General features: G+C 40.5%; 1 protein-coding gene across 2 annotated transcripts in view; it reads right to left on the bottom strand.

The window, feature by feature from the left end:
- TET1 (tet methylcytosine dioxygenase 1) overlaps positions 1-19428 on the bottom strand; it is a 73363-nt gene that overhangs the window by 33544 nt on the left and 20391 nt on the right. For both annotated transcript variants that reach the window (XM_084525925.1, XM_084525926.1), the window contains 3 exons: positions 10577-13100; positions 9301-9391; positions 8572-8665 (listed from right to left, as the gene is read on the bottom strand). In XM_084525925.1, coding sequence (XP_084382051.1) covers positions 8572-8665; positions 9301-9391; positions 10577-13100 — 2709 coding nt within the window. The remainder of the gene's footprint in view (positions 1-8571; positions 8666-9300; positions 9392-10576; positions 13101-19428) is intronic.

The raw sequence follows: 19428 nt of genomic DNA, 5'->3' as shown, positions 1-19428 counted from the left end.
GTAAGGCAAATTGAATTCATGCACTGTCACAGCCACAGAGAATACGATACTAACATAACTTACGAATCAATTCTTCATGCAATGATTTAAAACATATATGGATGTGTTAGATGTGTTATTGGAAGTTTGTAGACTAATCCCAGTGTACTTACTGTTTCCCTATGACACACTCAGATGCTGAGCATGAAGTTAAATATGCAGCAGAGCAACTCATTTCATGTTTCTCGGACTGTAAACAATGCACAAATCAGCTGGCAAATCTCATCTCCAATAGTTGTTGATACTACCCATGTGGTTGTTAAAAATGGTAAAGTAAGCAATTAAATACTTCAGTTTGGTTAATTTGGGTCCCCAATGCACTTAAAAGGAATGAGAAAATAATCATTTGTTAAGTAGTAAAATTTTAAAGGTAGCTTTTTATGACAGCAAAATAAAAACTTTTCCCTGCAACTGTTTTTCCACACCCAAATCCCCACCACCATTTCTCAGTGACTCACATAGACAAATAGTATAATAACAGAAAAAACAGACCTGTAGTAAGTTTCTAAAGTATTATATAACACTTAAATGTGGTACGATCATCTTTTTTGCAGGTACATAGGCCCAGATTATCCCTGAGCTCATTCTAGCAAGCAGTAACTGTCACCAGTACTAAGCATCCATCAGAAAATTCCTACATTTACAACAAAATCTATTTAGCTGCAACACAGCCCTTCTGGAAAGCCACAGACCTGACAGAGTGTCCTGCAATGCTGGACCTGGGCATGAAGCTCCAGGCAACCTGCTCCTTCAGCTGGTCACTAACATACACACATCTAGGACAAGAAGAAAAACCGAAGTGGGACAAACACCTCCTGCCCAACAGCTTTCTTATGCACATCTGTATCTGGACACACAGCAACACAACTATCACCCTTGTAGGTTGCCAGTTTGGGCAGAACGTTCACTTGGTTTTGTCTTTTCCCAAACCTCATTTTGTACATTCCTCCTGCGCTGCAGTCTGGCACCCACCACCATCACTTTGTACACCATGCCTGTTCTGCATTATTACGGCTCTCCATGTGTTCTTGTTTATGAATGCAACTTAAAAAGACAGCAATTCGACTCATTTCTTTTATTAACTAGTCCAGATATTCTGAAGTGGCAGAATCAGCTAATACAAGTAAGCCTTCAGGGTGAGCCACAAACTGCCAGCTAGGACAGAAACCATCAACGGCACTTCTGGCAACATACCACAGCTAAACCTCTGATTCTACAAGCCACAAAGGTAGAAATTAACCCAATTTTCCTAACAGAAACTAGGAGCCCTGAACTAGATTATTACAGAAGTGCCATACACTGCGTAATTCACTCCAGCAGTTTAACAAGATGTTACGGGGCAAATAAGCAGCTTCTCAATCCCTCACATACAAGGATAGCAAAGAGACAGAGGGGGATAAGAGAACTTCTCGGGATTACTTTACTGCATTCATTTTGCCTCCAACTGAACACTGTAAGAGCAGGACCAAGTCAGAGAAGCTGACTGTCCAGCCTTATCCCAATCCTGGCAGCGACTACCAGCAGTTGCCTAGGGATGAGTAGTAGGAGAGGCACCTGGACACAGAGATGCTTCTCATCAACTGTTGCTTCATAGCATCCATAGGCAAAGCTTAATTCCAGGTCATGTGGAGGAAAAAACAACCCCTTTTCTTTGTGCTGAGCTCATCTTCCCCAAACACTAGTGCTTTTGGTATAGGATGAGACTGGATGATGGATAGCTATTGGTCTCTCCATGCCACAAGGACCAAGAGAAGTGTGCTTTCTCCCTTTCCCACCTGCCAGGCGGAGAAGCCTTCCCTTGTTTTGCTGTGCTTTCCTGAGCTGGGGGACCACAACTGCTGACAGCATTTAAGACTGGCGTGCAGCATGCATTCGCACAGAGGCATAACCATACTTCTTGCTTTCTTTATGCCTTCCCAGCAATTCTCACTGGCTTCTTTTGCTGTTTTCATCACTACTGAACACCAAAGCTGTTGTCTTACGTACTTTTATCCCAAGCAGTAACCCTCAGACTGGGGTCCATCACTGTGTATATAAAACTCCACTCTGCTATTTGCATTGCTTCACATTTACCACCAGCAAGACTTATTAAGACATTTTACTGGCCATTCATTCTGGACACCAAGTTCTGCCTGTAGGTGATGACAGCTGGCCCTCTTTTCTTTGTGGTCCCAAACACCTCTCGTTGGCAACTTGTCACCTCAGTGTTTCCCACTTTTTTTAAATAACTCCTGAATATACTGAACAGCATAGATAAGGTTTACCAACAAAACTTGCTCCAGCTGTCCAAGTGCTTGAGTTCTACTTACTTGAATTATTTCTTTTAGATTGTTGAAGCAACTGTCTCAACCCTTGGCAGGAGCTCTAGAACAAGGAATAATTACACTGTGAATAAAAAATACTTGATGTCCTTAAACATAAGCCAGTCTATCTAAATTAGCACGTACATGACTTATGTAACTTGCTAAGAATCAGACTGCAGAAGCTCAGCACACCAGATGCTGAGTTACCATATGGACGAGAAATTACTTTCATATTTAGGGGAACCAGAATAGTCGTGTGAACTTTGGTACGATATAAACCAGATACTACTAGCATATAAGTACAAAACTTTAACTGTGGGTTAAATGCAACAAATTACTGGATGAAAACTGAACAGAACTAACAAAAAGGCCCTTTTTAGACTTATTTCATCACCATGTGGTTCCACTGCAATAACTGTCCAGTCCATTCTGAATTTCTTCAGCAAAATAGCTGCGTCTCCTCTGCAGAGCATCAACAGATGATTTTAAAGTGAGAATGCAGCCTAAGTGCTCACAGTAATTTCCTAGGCAACTCATTCAGAACAGCTTGCCTCTACATTTTCTAACCTGTAGGTTTTGCCTCCGGGGGATGTTCACTTATCAGAGTTCCTTTTACATACGATGAAATCTTCTGCTAGGATACAATTCCATAATAACCTATACCAGAACAAACAGAGTACAACGCTGCTAAAAATCGCTGCTGTTCTAGCAGGTGAGGCTGTCTAACAGAGAAAGCAGGAGAAGTGCTCTTGTTTGCAGCAGAAGAGTGTCTGCCCTCTTTTCCAAATTCACCCCCCATATATACATGCACAATAAATGACGTCAGACTTTTTTCTCACTGCAAAGTGATATACATGTATCCTTTTATTCTCAGTATGAATAAGAGTTATTAAAATGCAAATCAATTCCACTTCCCTAAATTCTCTCTTCTCAATAGTACTAGCAGACTACATCAGGTAAGTTAAAACAGAGCAGTCACCATCAATAAAGCTATTAAGTTACTTATCTAAATTTACAGAAATATCACTGAAGTGTTTCACACGAATTATCAGCCAACACCACTTCCAAATTGATACTAGAAGCAGTCCTGTACACTTAGAAATGAGTAAACAGCAACCACATAGCCAATGCTGCAGAAATGAGGCCAAAATTCATGTCTCAACTCCCAGTGCCCTCTTACCCTCTGCAGTCTCTCAAACTTCCCCTCCTGTTACATCACATCAATGGTAAACAGTGCTTCATATGATACGGATGACAAACGAGAACCTACACCCCCCGTTCGTTCAGATATCGCTGTTTGTTTTGATGTGGTGATAACAGCAACTTAAATGTTTAGTCTTTCATAATACTTAATTTTCTTTATCTTAACGTGGCTTTTTTGATATTTACTCTAATAGTTGAGTTTCACGTTAAAGAAATGAGAACACCTCTGTTTCCTTCAGAAGCCATGTAAAAATTTCTAATCATTTTGAATCTCAAAGCATTGTACCACTTAGAGAACAGCTTGACTTTGGGTATTACGAACATTTTTCATCCAAAATAATCTCCTCTATGTTTAACAGATAAGCATTCCTGCAAACACTAAAACAGTTTCTGTAAAGGGTACCACAGGTATGGAGGTACTAACTTCAATGTGTGTTGACAGATGGCAAGAAAGTCCCGCTCTAACATAATGGTGTCCAAAAACATGACTAAAAACCCCAGCCAGCCACCCCACTGTATGCCAAAATTCACTTCCTTCCAGACTTCTATGGAGATCATCATCCAGACTGGAGTAACTTCTCACTTTTCTTGCTTTTTCTATTTCCCATCACTTTCTCAAGCAAAGCTAGCAAAGTGGAAACAAAAATAATCTCTGCATCTGCAGAAGAAATAATTGTTACCAAAACTCATTCAGCACTCAACAAATTGTAGTTTTTAGCACAAATTCCTATCAGTTCAATGATCTATGAGGTCTTGGTTATAACAGTGAATTACCTAAGCATTACTTTTTTCAAACTATTAGGGCTGCCAGTAGGATGTCAGAATCTGAAGGGTCCACAGATCATCCAGGTGAAAAATAACAAAGCGCTCAGAGAAAACAAGGCCAGAGATGCAAAAACTGCTTCTGCTGTGTTCACAAAAAGGCGTTTGGGAAGATTCCCACTTCAGAACACTTCTTTGGAGAAACACCCTCAGCTGTGTACCTTATCAAGCTAAAGCTCCCCAAAAAGTGGTTATAGGACAACAAGACCCATTGAAAAACATCACTCACTCTCCTCCCCAAAGACAGAAATGATTTGCCAAGATCAGGTAACATCCACCCCCGACACTCAAGGATGAACAACCAGACTGTTAGGCACTGTTTTGGTTTATAATACACCAGTACCAGAAGGCATGAAGATTAACTAAGAGTACGGCAGCTTGTAAAATGGGCCTAGGAGAAATCTGCTAATTTAATGATAACATTGGCTCAGTATCTGTGCAGGGCACGTCTGTAGCTCCGAAGGACAGAAGCAGTGATCACACAGATAACTGTGATGCACAGGGAGAAGTCAAATGTTTATGAAGAGAAGTCACAGCTCGGTCATGCTGCAGGTCCTTCTAGATTCCCAAAAGCCACTCAGTAAGGTCCCTTAAAAAAAACAAACCCCAATGTGTCTTGGGACAAAGCTAAAGACCACCCAGGAATAACTGGTGAGAAGACAAAGGCTGGAATGTCCCTGTTGGGAGCTCTGTAGAACTGCGTTCAAGCCTGTGCTCTCCAGCATGTTTGTCAAGGGTAAATAAAAGGATGACAACAGTTGTGGATGACAGCAAGTAATTCAGAGGAGTGAAGACAAGCACAATCTGCAAACAAATGAAGGAGGAGTTCGTACTGCTGAGTGGGCAGTAAGAGTGGCAGATACAATTCACCATAGCGTGCATACTAAATGCACGTGGATAAAACTGATCTGTTTTGAGACAGAGAGGGACCGACTGCAGGCTGGCCGTTACCATGCAGAAATGAGAATCTGGCATAATGATAGAAAGCTCGAAGAAACTGCCAAATCACTGCTCTGCTATGGAGTTAGAAAGGAAAAGCAACTGCTAGGAATTACTGGAGATACAGCACGTGGCTGAAAACATTTTGCTTACCAATTTAATACCAAGCATAAAAGAAGAGGAAGGAAAAGAAGGAATAAAGGCAACATTTTTATGAAAGACAACTGAGCACAAAGACACTGCCTCCAGCTTAGGGAACCTCAGAGCTAGGAATTACTGGAAAGTGAGTGAGTCTTCTGGGGCCCCACTGCCCTGCTCTTACACCTTTCTGCTATCAGACAGCGCTGGAGACAGGATATCAGTGAGAAGGACCTCTGCCCCGACCCGGCTGTTCTTATCAGTTCTTATCTCCTGTCTTTATTCAGAGCTGGAGCCTTAGAAATTACATTGCATCTCTGAATGAAGGCAGACAGCAACGATAGCTTAGCTGATCCAAGCCAACGTCCACAGAAACCAGGAGAAGGAACCCAAAGGAAATCGGTGTCATCCAGAAACGTTAAGACCTGAAGCTGCCCTCTGAGGTCAGCAACATCATCTTTGATTTCAGCACAGCAGGATTATGCCAGGAGTGAAGCTATTTACAGGTAACAGCTTTATAAACCATTTCACTTAAATGATGTGAGGTAATCTTTATTTCCCATCAGACATACTGAGAACAGAAAAAAAAGAGACCACATCAAACAAAGCACTGATGCAACAATAGGACTGACATGAATCACTGATCACTGGCTGCTTATGGGGGATGCACTGTAACATGATTACATGAATGGGCTAACCCAGGAAGACACACTGGCAATTCAAGTACTGCAAAGCTTTTCTTTTTTTCTTTTCTTTAACTTGTTACACAGAAACATGAAGAACTTGGACAAAACAAAAATGCCAAAGTGATCAAAACAAAATCAAACAAAAAAGGAAAGAAGAGTATGTGTACCCCAGCACGCATCACGGAATGGTTAAGTTATTTTCTAATCATGCAATTAACACCTACACAGATTTTCCAAGTTTATAGTACCCTAAAAAATAAGGAAGAAAAGGTCATCTTGTTTAGGGAAAAGGAGCATTTCTCAGTAAGTGTTTAAAACAACATGCACATGTTTGGAGCAACTTAAGTAAAAACAATTTTGGAGGACATCAGTATTATGAAACAGTCATTAACAGAAGACTGTATGGACCCAAGTATTTTACAAAGCCTCCTTTGATCCTAAAATGTATCTAAGGAACTGGTAAAGAACAAATTTAACTCGTGGAAATAGGGAAATTAGTTGGGGAAAATAGCTAAATATGATCAATTGATACATTCAGTTTTTTTCTCCTCACATTTGCTTCAGCAGAGCTCTGTTGTGGTGCTCTTGCCAGCAAGAGCCCTAAGGGCAATAGCTTGTCCATCTGCAAAGCAGAAATGAGTCTGTCCCAAAGTACAGTGTACATGAGTAAGTGAAAGTCTCTGTGCAGCTGACAGAACCTTGTGACTGCAATTATCAGAGAGCAGAGCAAACTTTTTCCATATGCTTTCAAACAAATTTCACAATTACGCTTCTTTGGTCAGAGCCAAAAGCCAACTATGCTCTGTTCTAAGGATTAAAATTAGTATTGTCAATGAGAAGTTAACTCACACATTATGAATACCAACCAAAAAAAGGGCAAATTTTATACAAGATGAGGCATCCTGTATAAAGAAGAAGATTTCAGTGATTTCCTTCCCTCTCTTGTATTAAGCAGTCACACAGTAACAGCAGACTTGGAAAAGCATTCGCCCTCTTTTTCTCTGAGCTTACACACAGAAAGTCACCACTGCACAAAACAAGTTTGGAATTTAGTTAAATTAACATTAAAGCTTACTCTTGTAAACACTTTACATAAAGAAATGTGACAGTCTAATTGAACAGCAGGTCCACCGTACCTTTACAGAGCCTTTTCTATATGCAGCCGAGTGCTTCCTGGCTATCATATTGTACACACATGTTGGACACCTATGGCCACGCAGACACACAATAAAACCTATCATTCCTGTTTTATATAAAAGTCAGCATGTTGATACTGGCAACAGAAAAATCAATTTTAAGAGTCAGCTTTAAACCTCTTCTTCCTTTCAAAGGCTCACAACTTTTTCTAAGATAAGATTTTTAGCTGTGTTAAAATGGAAGGGTTTTGTTGAGCTGAAATGCTAAGAAAAATAATTCCATTCTTTTTGGGTCAGCTGTTTCTGAAATTCGTTTGACCATCTCTATTTCTTGGATGCCTATTTGTTATGTATTATCTGAAGCAACACGCACATATGGGAGTCCTTTCTGAATAATAGTTTATGTGCTGAGGATGAAAACCACAATCAGACTGTTCCAAACATGTAAGCAATAAATATACATGCAGTACCGTTCACGTACATTATGTACTATCATCATTTCTGTCATGTAGTTACCAATGCCAGTCTAACAACTGTACAGTTAACTTCATCAGGTTTTCAGTTACGTCTGAAACTCCTAACAGCAACAATAAAAAAATGTATTTTAACGAACAAATTCTTTTTATTTCCAAAACTTAGTTTACAAGATTTCCAGTCTACTTTTTACCCCCTTGGTGGTTTCAGCAAAGATTAAGGACAATCAATTCTTTCCAAGCTCTTTCCTGGAGCTTGTCTGTTACCTCATTTCCTGGCTCCTATGAAGCAATGTGAGACAAGATTTTGGTGACACTATCACTGCCACATTTACATTTCCAAATAGGGAGTTCAGCGCCTCAAAGAAAGGAACAAACTCCATGGTATATGAAACTGAATTTCCTTATCCAGCACATGCTCCTTTCTTCAGATGATCATACAATTAAGAAGAGTTTAAAAAAAAATTACTGTATTGTTTTCCAGCTCTCCCAAGCAATCATCCCTTCTTTTCTTTCAAGCTCCCCAGTAGCTTACTTTACACTCCAGCTTCCAGACACTGTCAAGAATTTCTTACCCTTGATTTGGTCATCTCTGCCAGCTCTACTAAGCACTTCTCTTTCAAACTCATGCAAACCACAGCACAGCAAACAGCATCACAGCTTAAAAAGTGTTTTCCTTAGCTTCATCATTCAGGCAGATTTGTAGATAAATTAAATAGAAAAACAGACCTTCATTAAAGACCAGATTATACTTAAGCTCAAAGACTATACACATCATTTGATATTTAAAAGCCACACAAAACAATTTTACTGTTGTAACATAAAAACTTACCCACTTGGCAATCGGACACCCCTGAGAGCTTTTTCCTTCCTTTCCTGTATAAACCACTACCTCTATTCTTACAGCGCTTCCTTTTGCTCCATACCTGCATTAAGAAAGTTCAATGAGTAAATCTAAAGCCTCTGTAGACCACTTCAAAACAGTAAACACTTTCTACAAGAACAAGAACTTTGTTTTTCTTCTATTCTTAGTAAAGCAAAGGAAAAATAAAATATTTAAGATGTCAAAAAATACTTTTAAATTCAACACCCTACTTGCAAAAGTCATTTGGAAATACCTCATATAGGAGTAAGCTTCTGCCAAACATTACTTGGAAAGAAAATGTTATCTGCATGCAAATCCTTGTGCACTTGGTCACTGATGTGACCTTTCTGTCCAACTTGCAGCAGGTTGTTTATATGCACGACACCAGGAAGTGTAATCCTGCCAGCTGGTAATCTTTGTCATCCCTACTGAGTTAACAACACCTAAGAGCATTCCACTCCTGCTGTAATTGAACCCTAAAACTGCAGGAGCTCAGAAAAAAACACACAAATTTGGAACTGGAATGCGAGAGCTTACCTCATGCACAGATGAACAGGAAAAGGCTTTACAAATGAGTAGAGCAAAATTTTGGAAAAAACAAAGCAAAACATAGCATCTGATTTCTCCTAGTTGTTCTTCTTTCCTTTTTAAATAGTCAAAAATATTGGGTTTTGTACATTTTGTACATTTCCTTACCTGTTCTCCATTATTTCTCTCACAGCAGCAACACTTGGTCCTGTCCCGAGGTGGGTGTAATACGGGCCTTCATCTTTCTCAATAATTTGCTCTGTAAGCAGGTTGATACAATTAAGTTTGCACATCCAAATTTTATTTACACTGCTATAAGTAAGCTTAGAAATGGTTTACAGAAACATCTTCCAAATTACATAGTAAAATCTGCCCCTGAAATGCAATGAATGACTATGACAGATTTTTCTCCTCAGAGAAATTATTTTATACTTGCTTTCTCCTATTAACCTTCCAGTAGATTTTTTTCTTGATACTACAGAGAAATCATAATTATATTTTACATTCTTCAGCAGTTTTCCATTGCAGTACCTGGCACGCATTGACTAAGTAAGTTTCCCAACGCCCTCGTGAGTAGGAAAACATTATTAACTCATATTAGACAACGGAGAAGTGAGACCAAAAAGCATCAACTGAGTCATATACTACAGATCAGAACACATAATCCAGGCCACTTCACCAGCAGTTTGTTGATTCAGAACATTTAAGCAAAGATGAAAAAAGTCTGTGTACAACCTGAAGTCTCTGAGGTGATTTTTTTTCCCCTCCCCATCTGGTGCTTTGATAGCCTGAAACACAGCATGTCCAACATCGGCAGTCAAGCCATATTTGGAAAGTTCTCAGGACTGAGTTTGATGAAACACCCCACACCACAATGCCAGCTACAATATCCGGCTTTGTCGCCTTAACTCCAGCTCACCTCTCATCTCTGAGATGAGACACATCAGAAGCCTTTGACAGGACAGCTCAAGGCAAACTCTCCTCAGAAGCATCAGTGACAGCAACAAAACTGCCCACAACTACATCCTGCTGCTCATCTAATAGTATTCGGGCAACAATAAAAACGTATTGGGAATTTTTGCCCAGCTCACCTCAACCAGAAATTAGTTCTAGACCATAATAATCATGATCTGACATTCTCGGATAAATTTACATGGCATTCAAATCAGCAATGACAAAACAAGTGAAACAATTCCTTTCCCTCAACTTGAATTTTAACTCTGCAGAATTTAAACTGGCCAGTTGCAAGGCCAAAAATACCAAATTTTGCTGGGCTTTGCAGGCCTGAGGAACACCAGGCTAAAGTTACAGAAAGGGAAAAAAATAATTTTCTCTGATTCCCTAATGGCAAAATGCTAATCCTTTTTGAAGGATCAGTATTAAAGCAAGCAACACAAACACACCCGTCCGAAAGGTACTGGCAGAAGTTAGCCAAAGGACTTACCAACACAGTCACAAGTTGGCAATTCAGATTGTCCTTTTTTTGTAGGCGTATCTATTAGATTTTTCGTAGGAGTATCGAGAAACTTCATAGGTGATTCAAGAAAGCTGCTGAGCGTGTTTTTTGCTGGAGAACACCCTGAGTCCCCTGTGTTTGGAGGGTGGTCAGTACCCAAACTCGTTGATGTCAGAACAGTAACTTCACCTGCACACTCCACGGTCCTGAGAGCTTCCGCAGCACCTGGCACCGGAGCCCCGCTGCAGGGACCAGGCAGCACCTGTGGCTTCACATCCCCCTGTTCGGTGGCACCCTGCGGAACATAGGCTCTGTCTTCGCTGCGCGTTTCGGTAGCTCTCAGGTTAGACTGATTAAAGGTCTGAGGCAAAGGATGTGCCTGACTGACATTCACTGCTTGCTGTACCTGAGAATTGCATTTTTCTGTAAACATCTGTACGTTTTCACTTGGTCTGTTCAACGCGGATGCTGTTTTCAGCTGTGAAACAGCCAGAGGATTACGGGAGGGCAGATGCCCGTACTGGTTACACGCAACATCATTTTTCAGCGGATCAACACCTAGTGGGTCACCGGAGCCTGCAGTTTTGAGTTGCTCATTCATCACTTCAGAGCCAAACAACCTGTCTTTTTTTTTCTCCTGGGGTACCTCAGGTAAGCACCTATGGAATTTTATCTGTGTTTGTGGGAGAAATAACCGAGGTTTTTCCTGTGATGCTAAAGTATTTTGATTCAGTGCTTTATGTACTTTGGTTCTCGGAGATTTTTTTTCAGATGGAGCTATTCTGGAGTCCTGTGGCATGGTCTGACCAAGCTTGTGCAGTTTTGATGATATCCACATGTCCTGTAACTCACTATGTTGGCATGACAGCAGCTCTAGCTGGTTTTGATTAATTTGCTGATAGCGTGCTTCTTGAGGCTTTTTTTTGTGTCTTGGTTTCCATGGTACAGCATTGCCTTTCTTATTTGATGATTGTTTTTGCTTTAACAGTAAGGAACTATAATTTTGCCTAAAAAATACAGACTCCTTTCGCTGCAACAGATCCTGGTTATGTTTTGGCTGCCTCTCGTGTGATATTAGGTTAAGTAGTGACGCCTTTATGTCATTCTTCTGCTCTGGATTTGTCCGGTTTGATTCAATTAATGCTGCGAGTTGAGTTAGTTGTGTAGCTACATCCTCTTCATCCTGGCTGTGAATTCCTCCTTCTTTAATTAAAGAACTCGTTTCCAAGCTCAAATCATTACAGGCCGGCTTTTGGTCTAACTGGCCAAGAGCATCCAAGTTGTTACCTGCGTGTTGGACGTTATGCGAAGCGTTGCAATACCGCGCGAGGGTGACCGGATCGTAGTTCTTCTTGGCAGCGTGTGCTGAAAATGATTTTGCATTACATGTTAAATCAGATAAAGTTTTGGTATCTCTTGAGGATAACTGCAATTTATACATCTCACTAGCCAGACTGACGGGTTTATCGCGCAACTCAGAAATTGAACTTTGGCCATTGTATAACACTGCCTTATTAGGGAGCTGCTTCTGTGAGTGAGCACAGTGAGCCAAGAGCTGTTGTTCATTCTGCAAGTAAGTGTCTTTGATTTCTTTTAATGTAGAAGATGTGAAGGAGGATGAAATATCCCTTTTATAACTGTGGAGCAAGTTGGAAGTTGTTTCTTCTGTGCGTTCAGTACTTTGAGTTTTAGGTGGTGAAGTTGTTTCCAAAGGGGCTTCAGATAACTGTGTTAAAGCTTCAATAGCTACAACCTGCTCTACGGTTAAATTTCTGTTTTTAATCAGGGACAAGAAAGTTGGCTGGAGTGAAGAGTTCTCATGCTGTGTCTCTGCGTTAGGTACTTTAAAGCCATCCTTCTGTACATGCGCTCCCTCTTCAAGCAGCAGAGGACAGCACGAGCTTTCTCGCAGATCCAAAATGGAACCAGTGGGCAACCCCGATCTGTCAGAGTTCTGGAAGACACCACAAGCGCAGTTTTCCTCTTTCATGAAAAGGTTCCCGTGTTTGTCTGGGTGCACACAGCTAACGCCCGTCGCCAGAGTGTTTACTATGTTATTCAGATTGGTAGCCTTGGTCCATGGGGCATGGGAGTTGCTTGTCAAATCTGTCCTTTCCTCTACAGATGCTTTTTTCAGTGAAGCAACTGCTTCTGGTGGTGAATAATGTAAAGTTTTTATGCCATTTTTGATGGTCTGTGCAAACGATTTTTTTGGCTCAGCTAACTGACTGGGAGAGACTGCTCTTTCACTTCCTTCAGCATTTTTCAAGTGTTCATGGCCTGTCACAGTTCCGTGGATATCTCCGTTGACATGGACACCAAAGGATGGCTTCTCGTTATGTGCCCACTTCTCTGCTTCTAAGCCTGTCATTCTTTCTTTCTCCTTAGACTGTACATTTTCAAAGGGTTGCGTTTGGCTTGTTTTCACCCTGTATTTTTCACCATGACCACATATACTGCATTCCATGAGTTCTGGTCTGCGGCCATTTACTGGTTTGTTTTCTAAATTTGCCTATGAAATAATAATAAAAAATTTGTTGTAACAGCTGCTCAAAAACATTAAAAATAAGCATAAGATTTACAGCAATTAAAGCCTACTTTGACAGATACAAGGAATATCTTAAACCCAGGCACAGATGTTGGGGGTGAAAAGAAAGTGTTAAAGAAAATCTGCAGCCTAAAAACCTTATTCATATTTACAGCAAGGATTGCCTCACCTCAAGTTGGGAGGTACGCAGAGAATCACAGAACAGCTCAGGATGGAAGGGACCTTAAAGATAATCCAGTTTTAATCCCCCTGCCATAGGCAGGGACACCTCCCGCCAGATCAGACTTGCAGAAACAAAGCATGTGCATTTGGTAGTGTTGGCAAACTAAAGAAATGAATTAACACATAAAGGACTTCACTATTTAGACTCAAATCTAAGGATTTTTTTTTTTTAAACTGAATTTGCATAAGCAGATGAAAGTCTCCCTCGAATTCAAAGCAGGACTGAAACCTAATGGCTTGTGCCTCAGAAAGTTTATAATTATGCTCTTTCTAATTATGCTTTCACAGCTACACCACTAAACTGATGCGCACCACCTGGCTGGACGTGTGTAAGAATGGCTGGTTTTCATGTTAGCTGCACCAACTCCTTCAGAAACAACAAAAGCTGAAGTGAAAAGGGTAACAAGCCAACCACTCATCTGAAAGTTACCATGTAAACACTTGATTGGCTTGTATGTTCAGATGGTAACTTCCAGGTTTCTGAACAGTCCCTGTTGTACTTGAGCTGTCACTAGCACTCTTGCAGTGAACTCTCAATATTTGGTTTGTTGCAGCCACATAATATCTGTGAAGATGAAGAATGTATCAATGTCAGAATCAAGACAGAGTCAGAATACCCTGTCCTGCAGAGGATACTCATACAGGCTTCATTTAAGACAGTATCATGGCTACGACGTAAGAAGTTATGCAGTTAAAAAAAAAAATTAAGGCAAGAACTCAGGCAGAGACAGCAATAAAGACTGAAATCCAAGTTTTATTACCTTAATTAAATTTTATTTCTATTTATATTCCATTTTCTTTTAAAAATTAAATTTGAAGTCACAATGGACAGTACTGGTGCTTAATCTTATTGTAGTATCTAAGACTTATTTAAATATTCTGTAGCTTTAAGCCCTACTTAGCACAAAAAACAGAACTGCTTTTCAGATTAGACAGAGGCAATGCATCTGGTTCATTAACCATACACAGAAAATCTTAGCAGTTTGCTGAAAATAGCACCCAAATTAAAATATTTAGTTAAATCTAACATGTTTTAGTAGCCACAGCCAAAATGCATGGAGTTCTCTGAGAAATGAAGTAAAAATGGAAAATAGATCTATGATTAATCATAACCATCAAGGCAATATTGCCAGCAACCCCCAGGCAAAACGAGGCATATGGACCTAACTCCATCTGGAACCCAGTATTCAGCTTAAAACTGACTCTTAATTGATGAAAAACCTAACAGGGAATTCATAGCATGCCTTAAATACTACCTGAAGCATCAAACTCTCCTGGAAATGCTATGTGAAAATATATCCAGCACCTACATATCTAAGCCAAACCTACAGAAATCTCACTAACAAATAAAGATACCATTTTTAATGTTTTATTATTATTATTTATTATTATTATTACATACAGGTACTGACTAAGGCAAGTAACCTCAGCTCCTCTGGATCCTGGAGGTTTTCCAGGAATGACCCAAAGACCTGGGGGGATCACAAAGTAATTTCTAAAGGTTCCACAAAAGCGGGTAACACAGAAGTGGATAACAATGGCTGGGTTTTCTTCAGCAGAAGTATACTCAAGATCTTTATCAGTCCAAACGTCTTGACTACATAAAATTGCTATTCAAAGCTATTTAATTCAGTGATTAGAAAGATGAGGAAATAGAAACAAATGGATTAAAATAGTCTCCCAGCATTTGTAGGTTCTCAACACAACCACATGCTTTCATAATCCCTTCATTTATACAGGGTGTCACTCTTCTGTATTCCTTTCATTTATAAAGGGTGTCACTCTCTACATTTAAAAAAAAAAAAAAAAAAAAGAAAGAAATTAACTCTAAGTCTGGAAATTTGAGAGCAATGAGAGGCAGAGGGAAAGAGAAAGGTTCAACCATGATCATCAGAGATGAGAGGATCTGACAGAGTCCACTGACAATGCTCAAAGCACAAAAACACCATCATATTTCTCTCTCAAATATGCTGTTCCTCACTGAAGTACTTTTATCCGATCAAAAAGCATCACTGTGCTCAAAAATACCCAGTATATTCCCCTGTAGAAGAATATAGGTGCAGTGTTGTGTCTACATAAAACCCCAGTGATCTCAGCAGCAAAGTGGAATTATTAATAAAATTATTCACCATACATCATAATTTCCATTAACATTACTGGAAGCTGCCTACATGCAATGAGGAAAAAAAATAAGAACCAGATGAATCATATCACTTGCATTATTTGTTTCATGTTTTATTTTTCCATACAAAGAATAGAAATTATCCTAAAATCTTTCTTTAAAAAAAAATAAAAATCAAATTATCTTCTTTTTGAGTAATACATTGCCTTTTCTCTTTTGTTACTGTATTGCAATGGATCCTAAAAAGAATACCTTTTTACTCCTTTTCCCAGACTTTTCAGTGGCCTTTTCCATTTAATAGGTAAAGCTACTGTTTCCCAGCATAAAAAGAAGCACAGACATAGTAGCAGGGGCAGAGCTCATTTGATTCTTCTCCATCTAAGCCAGGCAGACCAAAAGCAATAGCTCAGCAAAGCCTTTGCAGCAGAACGACCTAGGAGCAATCTATCTTCCAGGCCTGAATCAAAGCACTCCAAGCTACAGGCAAGGATACCACACTTCCAAGCAACAGTCTTAAAATTCATGGAAGCTGAGCACGAAAGCCCAATCTGATTGATTTCTAAAGCTTTTACACAAGTGTAATGAAAAGTGGTAGAATAAACTGGATCAATAAAAGTAATTTCCTCTCTTCTTCATTAAGGGGAGCACAGCCCTAGCTGGGGACATGAAACACTAACAAATCTCATGCTTAGACCCGACAATAGTTAGTACTATTACAAGAGGAGCCATAGGAGTATGGTCTGATGTAGCCATTACTAAATTGCTTCAACTCAAACCAGACATCCTATCTTTTTTGTATTTTTTTTTAATTATAAACACACACACAAAATTCACTCCATGAGGCAATGCTTCCAAGCACACATGAAAAGCCAATCACAGTGAATCACTCCCCAAGAGTCAAAAGGCTGTGTGTAATATTGACTTTTCTTTCAACACAAGATGCCTCCAAAGTAACGCAGAGGTTTCACCAATTCACAATCAAAATACAGTGCCAAGGTGACCCTGAAGACTTTGCCACATTTCCTGTACAACGGCGACCAGAGCACAGGTTTGTCCTCTTTTGTGCCTTTACGGGTGTGGTAACAACCCATTTTGTACCGAAGGACGCAACCAGAAGCAATTTTTGCTGTGAACCAGTAACAACAGATGATGCCCAGATCAGCAACTGATAAAGTGGCTCTCAAGATCCCAAGAGATTAAAAACCAGCTGCACCTGCTAGCTTGTGCCAAAGCCAAGATGACCTGAACAGCAGTTCTTCCAGGGTCACAATGTTCAACATGGCAAAAGGGTGGGTGAGCAAGGAGCACCTGCACCCTACACCTCTTCTCCATGGCAGTGCTGTGGATCAGGCCAGACCCTGCTACAGCCCCGCGTGCTCCTCAGGTTGGCACAGAGCCGCTAAGCTCAGAGCTCAAGTGCCTTGAGAGGAATTTCCTTCCAGAAAAATGGTTGGGGGTGAAGTAAAAAAAACAGGAGACAAACAAACTTGATCTAAAAGAGGTTGGCCATATCTCTTTGTCTCCCACACTTCAGGTATTTATAAACATTGCTAAGATCGTCTCCCCTGTCTTGTTTTCTAAAGGCTGAACAGCCCCAGGTCTCTCAGCCTTTCCTCATCAGGAGATGCTCCACGCCCCATATCATCTTTGGGGCCCTCTGCTGGGCTCTTTCCAGGAGATCCCTGTCTTTTTTGTACCGGGGAGCCCAGAACTGGACACAGTACTCCAGGAGAGGCCTGACCAGGGCACAGTAGAGGAAGAAGATCACCTCCCTTGACCTGCTGGCCACACCCCTTTTAACGCACCCCAGGATCCCATTCCCCTAACACAGGTACCCCAAAGTGGCTGTGTTACAGAAAGAAAGAAAAACTGTAACAGTACCTTTTCTGCTACAGAAGCCAACATAAGCTAGGGTCTCGCTTGATTTGTTTGTTTTACTGATGTTTTGATTTATTCTATCATTTATCTTCAACATTGAAATGGAACACTCAAAGAGACACTGACAGCTCTGGAAAATATAGCACTCAATTAACCCACAGGAGAAAAATGATATGATCAGCAGCAACATGTATTCCCTGATATAACCTTCCCCTAATGTGCTTTAACTCAAACGGAGAGATGAAAGAAACTCGGTCTTTGAATTTATCCATCCTAGCTAATGTCTCCTGTGTCTACTCATTTACGAAGCCATCGCCATAACATTAACAAAGTCCTGCCTGGCCCGTAACTGTAAATGGGGAGTCATGACAGAGTGCTCGTAATGGGGCCTTTAGGGAACAGATCACAGCTATGTATAACATTCTTAGCAATGACCCGTAAGAAAAGTGAATTTAATACTGATAGAAAAATAGCAAAAAATGAAAAAATCAGACATGATGTTTCCTAACTTGACGGGCAAGGTGGCTGCAAGCAAACCTTTCACTACAGATACTGGTGAAGCTGTGTATCTGACAACGCAGACATCAGACCGTATTTACAAAATGCAGGTTTTAGCTTAGAAAGCAATGACCTTCGGAGGGCCATGACCATGGTCAACAACCAACTGCACAGTAACTAGAGAAACTTCTGTTGCAACTTCATGGCCAGAACGGTTAGTGAGGTTCTCCAGTGCATAAACAACAGTGGAATTAGGAGGACAGGTTATTTTATACCCGGTGTTTGGCACTTTTACACCTGCTAGTGGAACAGAGTGTCCAACCCTGGCATCCCCAATTCAAGCAAGACATTTATATGCTGGACAGGGCTTGGAGGACCATGCAAATGACAAAGGATTGAAGTATCTTGAAGTGAAAGCCAGGAGTCCACTTTCTACAATTTACCAAAGAAAAAGAAAACTGAAAGGCCACCAACTATTGCTAAGTCTATGTGGAAAGGAAAGCCAACAACAGAAGGCTCCTTGTTCTAGCAGACAAAAGTATAACAAGACTCAATGACTTTAAGTGAAGGACAGAGAAGTCTGGGCTGCAATTATGGTGCACATTTTTGCAGAGAGACAGAGAGAGTAAATAATCTTCTGGCACCTTGTTAGGCATTTCCACTGCCCTTTTCAACCATGGGAATTCTCAAATTGAAGTTCCTCAAGGTATTTTTAAAACTTGATGCTTTAATCCAAATAAATTTATTCAGTCATACAAGCTCTCAAAAAGGTTGCTCAGATCAGAGCAAATGATCACCAAGACCTTGCCCAGCTTTGCCATAAGCAAACCAAACTAACACAACTTAATGATTTTCACTCAGTTCAGATCTTTCACTAAGGATCTGAACAGATAACGTTCCAGTTCCTGTAACCTAACCAGGAACACATTCAGCTCCTTATTTAGGGCTCAGTTTAAGTGCCTAACCACCCGTTGTGCAACAAATTGTATTCACAAGTTGCTACCCACTGGTACAGCAGCTCTTGGACCAGACCTGGTAAGGACACAAGCAGCAAGTTAACAACACTACGGAGCCCTGCTGCTGTCCCTCACTCTGAAATTCAGCCACAGCTCCCAAATAGAGCAACAAGTCATGCACTGAGTTGTTTTCAAATTCAAACATCTGTATTGTAGGAGCATTCCAGCCTGGTTTGGAAGCTGATGAGAGACCATAAGACTAGAAAGAATATCTAAAACTTGTTACCAGTGGAAAAGCCACTGACAGGTAAGTCAGAGAACCGATTAAAGGCAATTCAGATAGAGGAATAGAAATAGTCATGCTGATCATTCAGGCCACCCAACTACAAGCCACGATTGAGGAGTCTGCATCTACGCCTTGTTTATTCCCCTGAGGAAAAAAGCTGGTAGTGGCAAACAACGTTTCTCTTACAGCAGCTGGCACACTCGCAGATTTAAATGAAGCTAACAACAGAATTTACACACACAACTTCCACTTTCTTCTTAGAGGAGTACCAGGCTCACTCACACACTGCAGTAACAGCATCACTGTGGAGCAGCACTGCAACAACAATGG

This window comes from Aythya ferina (assembly GCF_964211825.1).
Source record: "Aythya ferina genome assembly, chromosome: 7".
NCBI lineage: Eukaryota > Metazoa > Chordata > Aves > Anseriformes > Anatidae > Aythya > Aythya ferina.
Note: the sequence above shows the minus strand (reverse complement) of the source record. Positions and strands in the feature narration are given on the sequence as shown.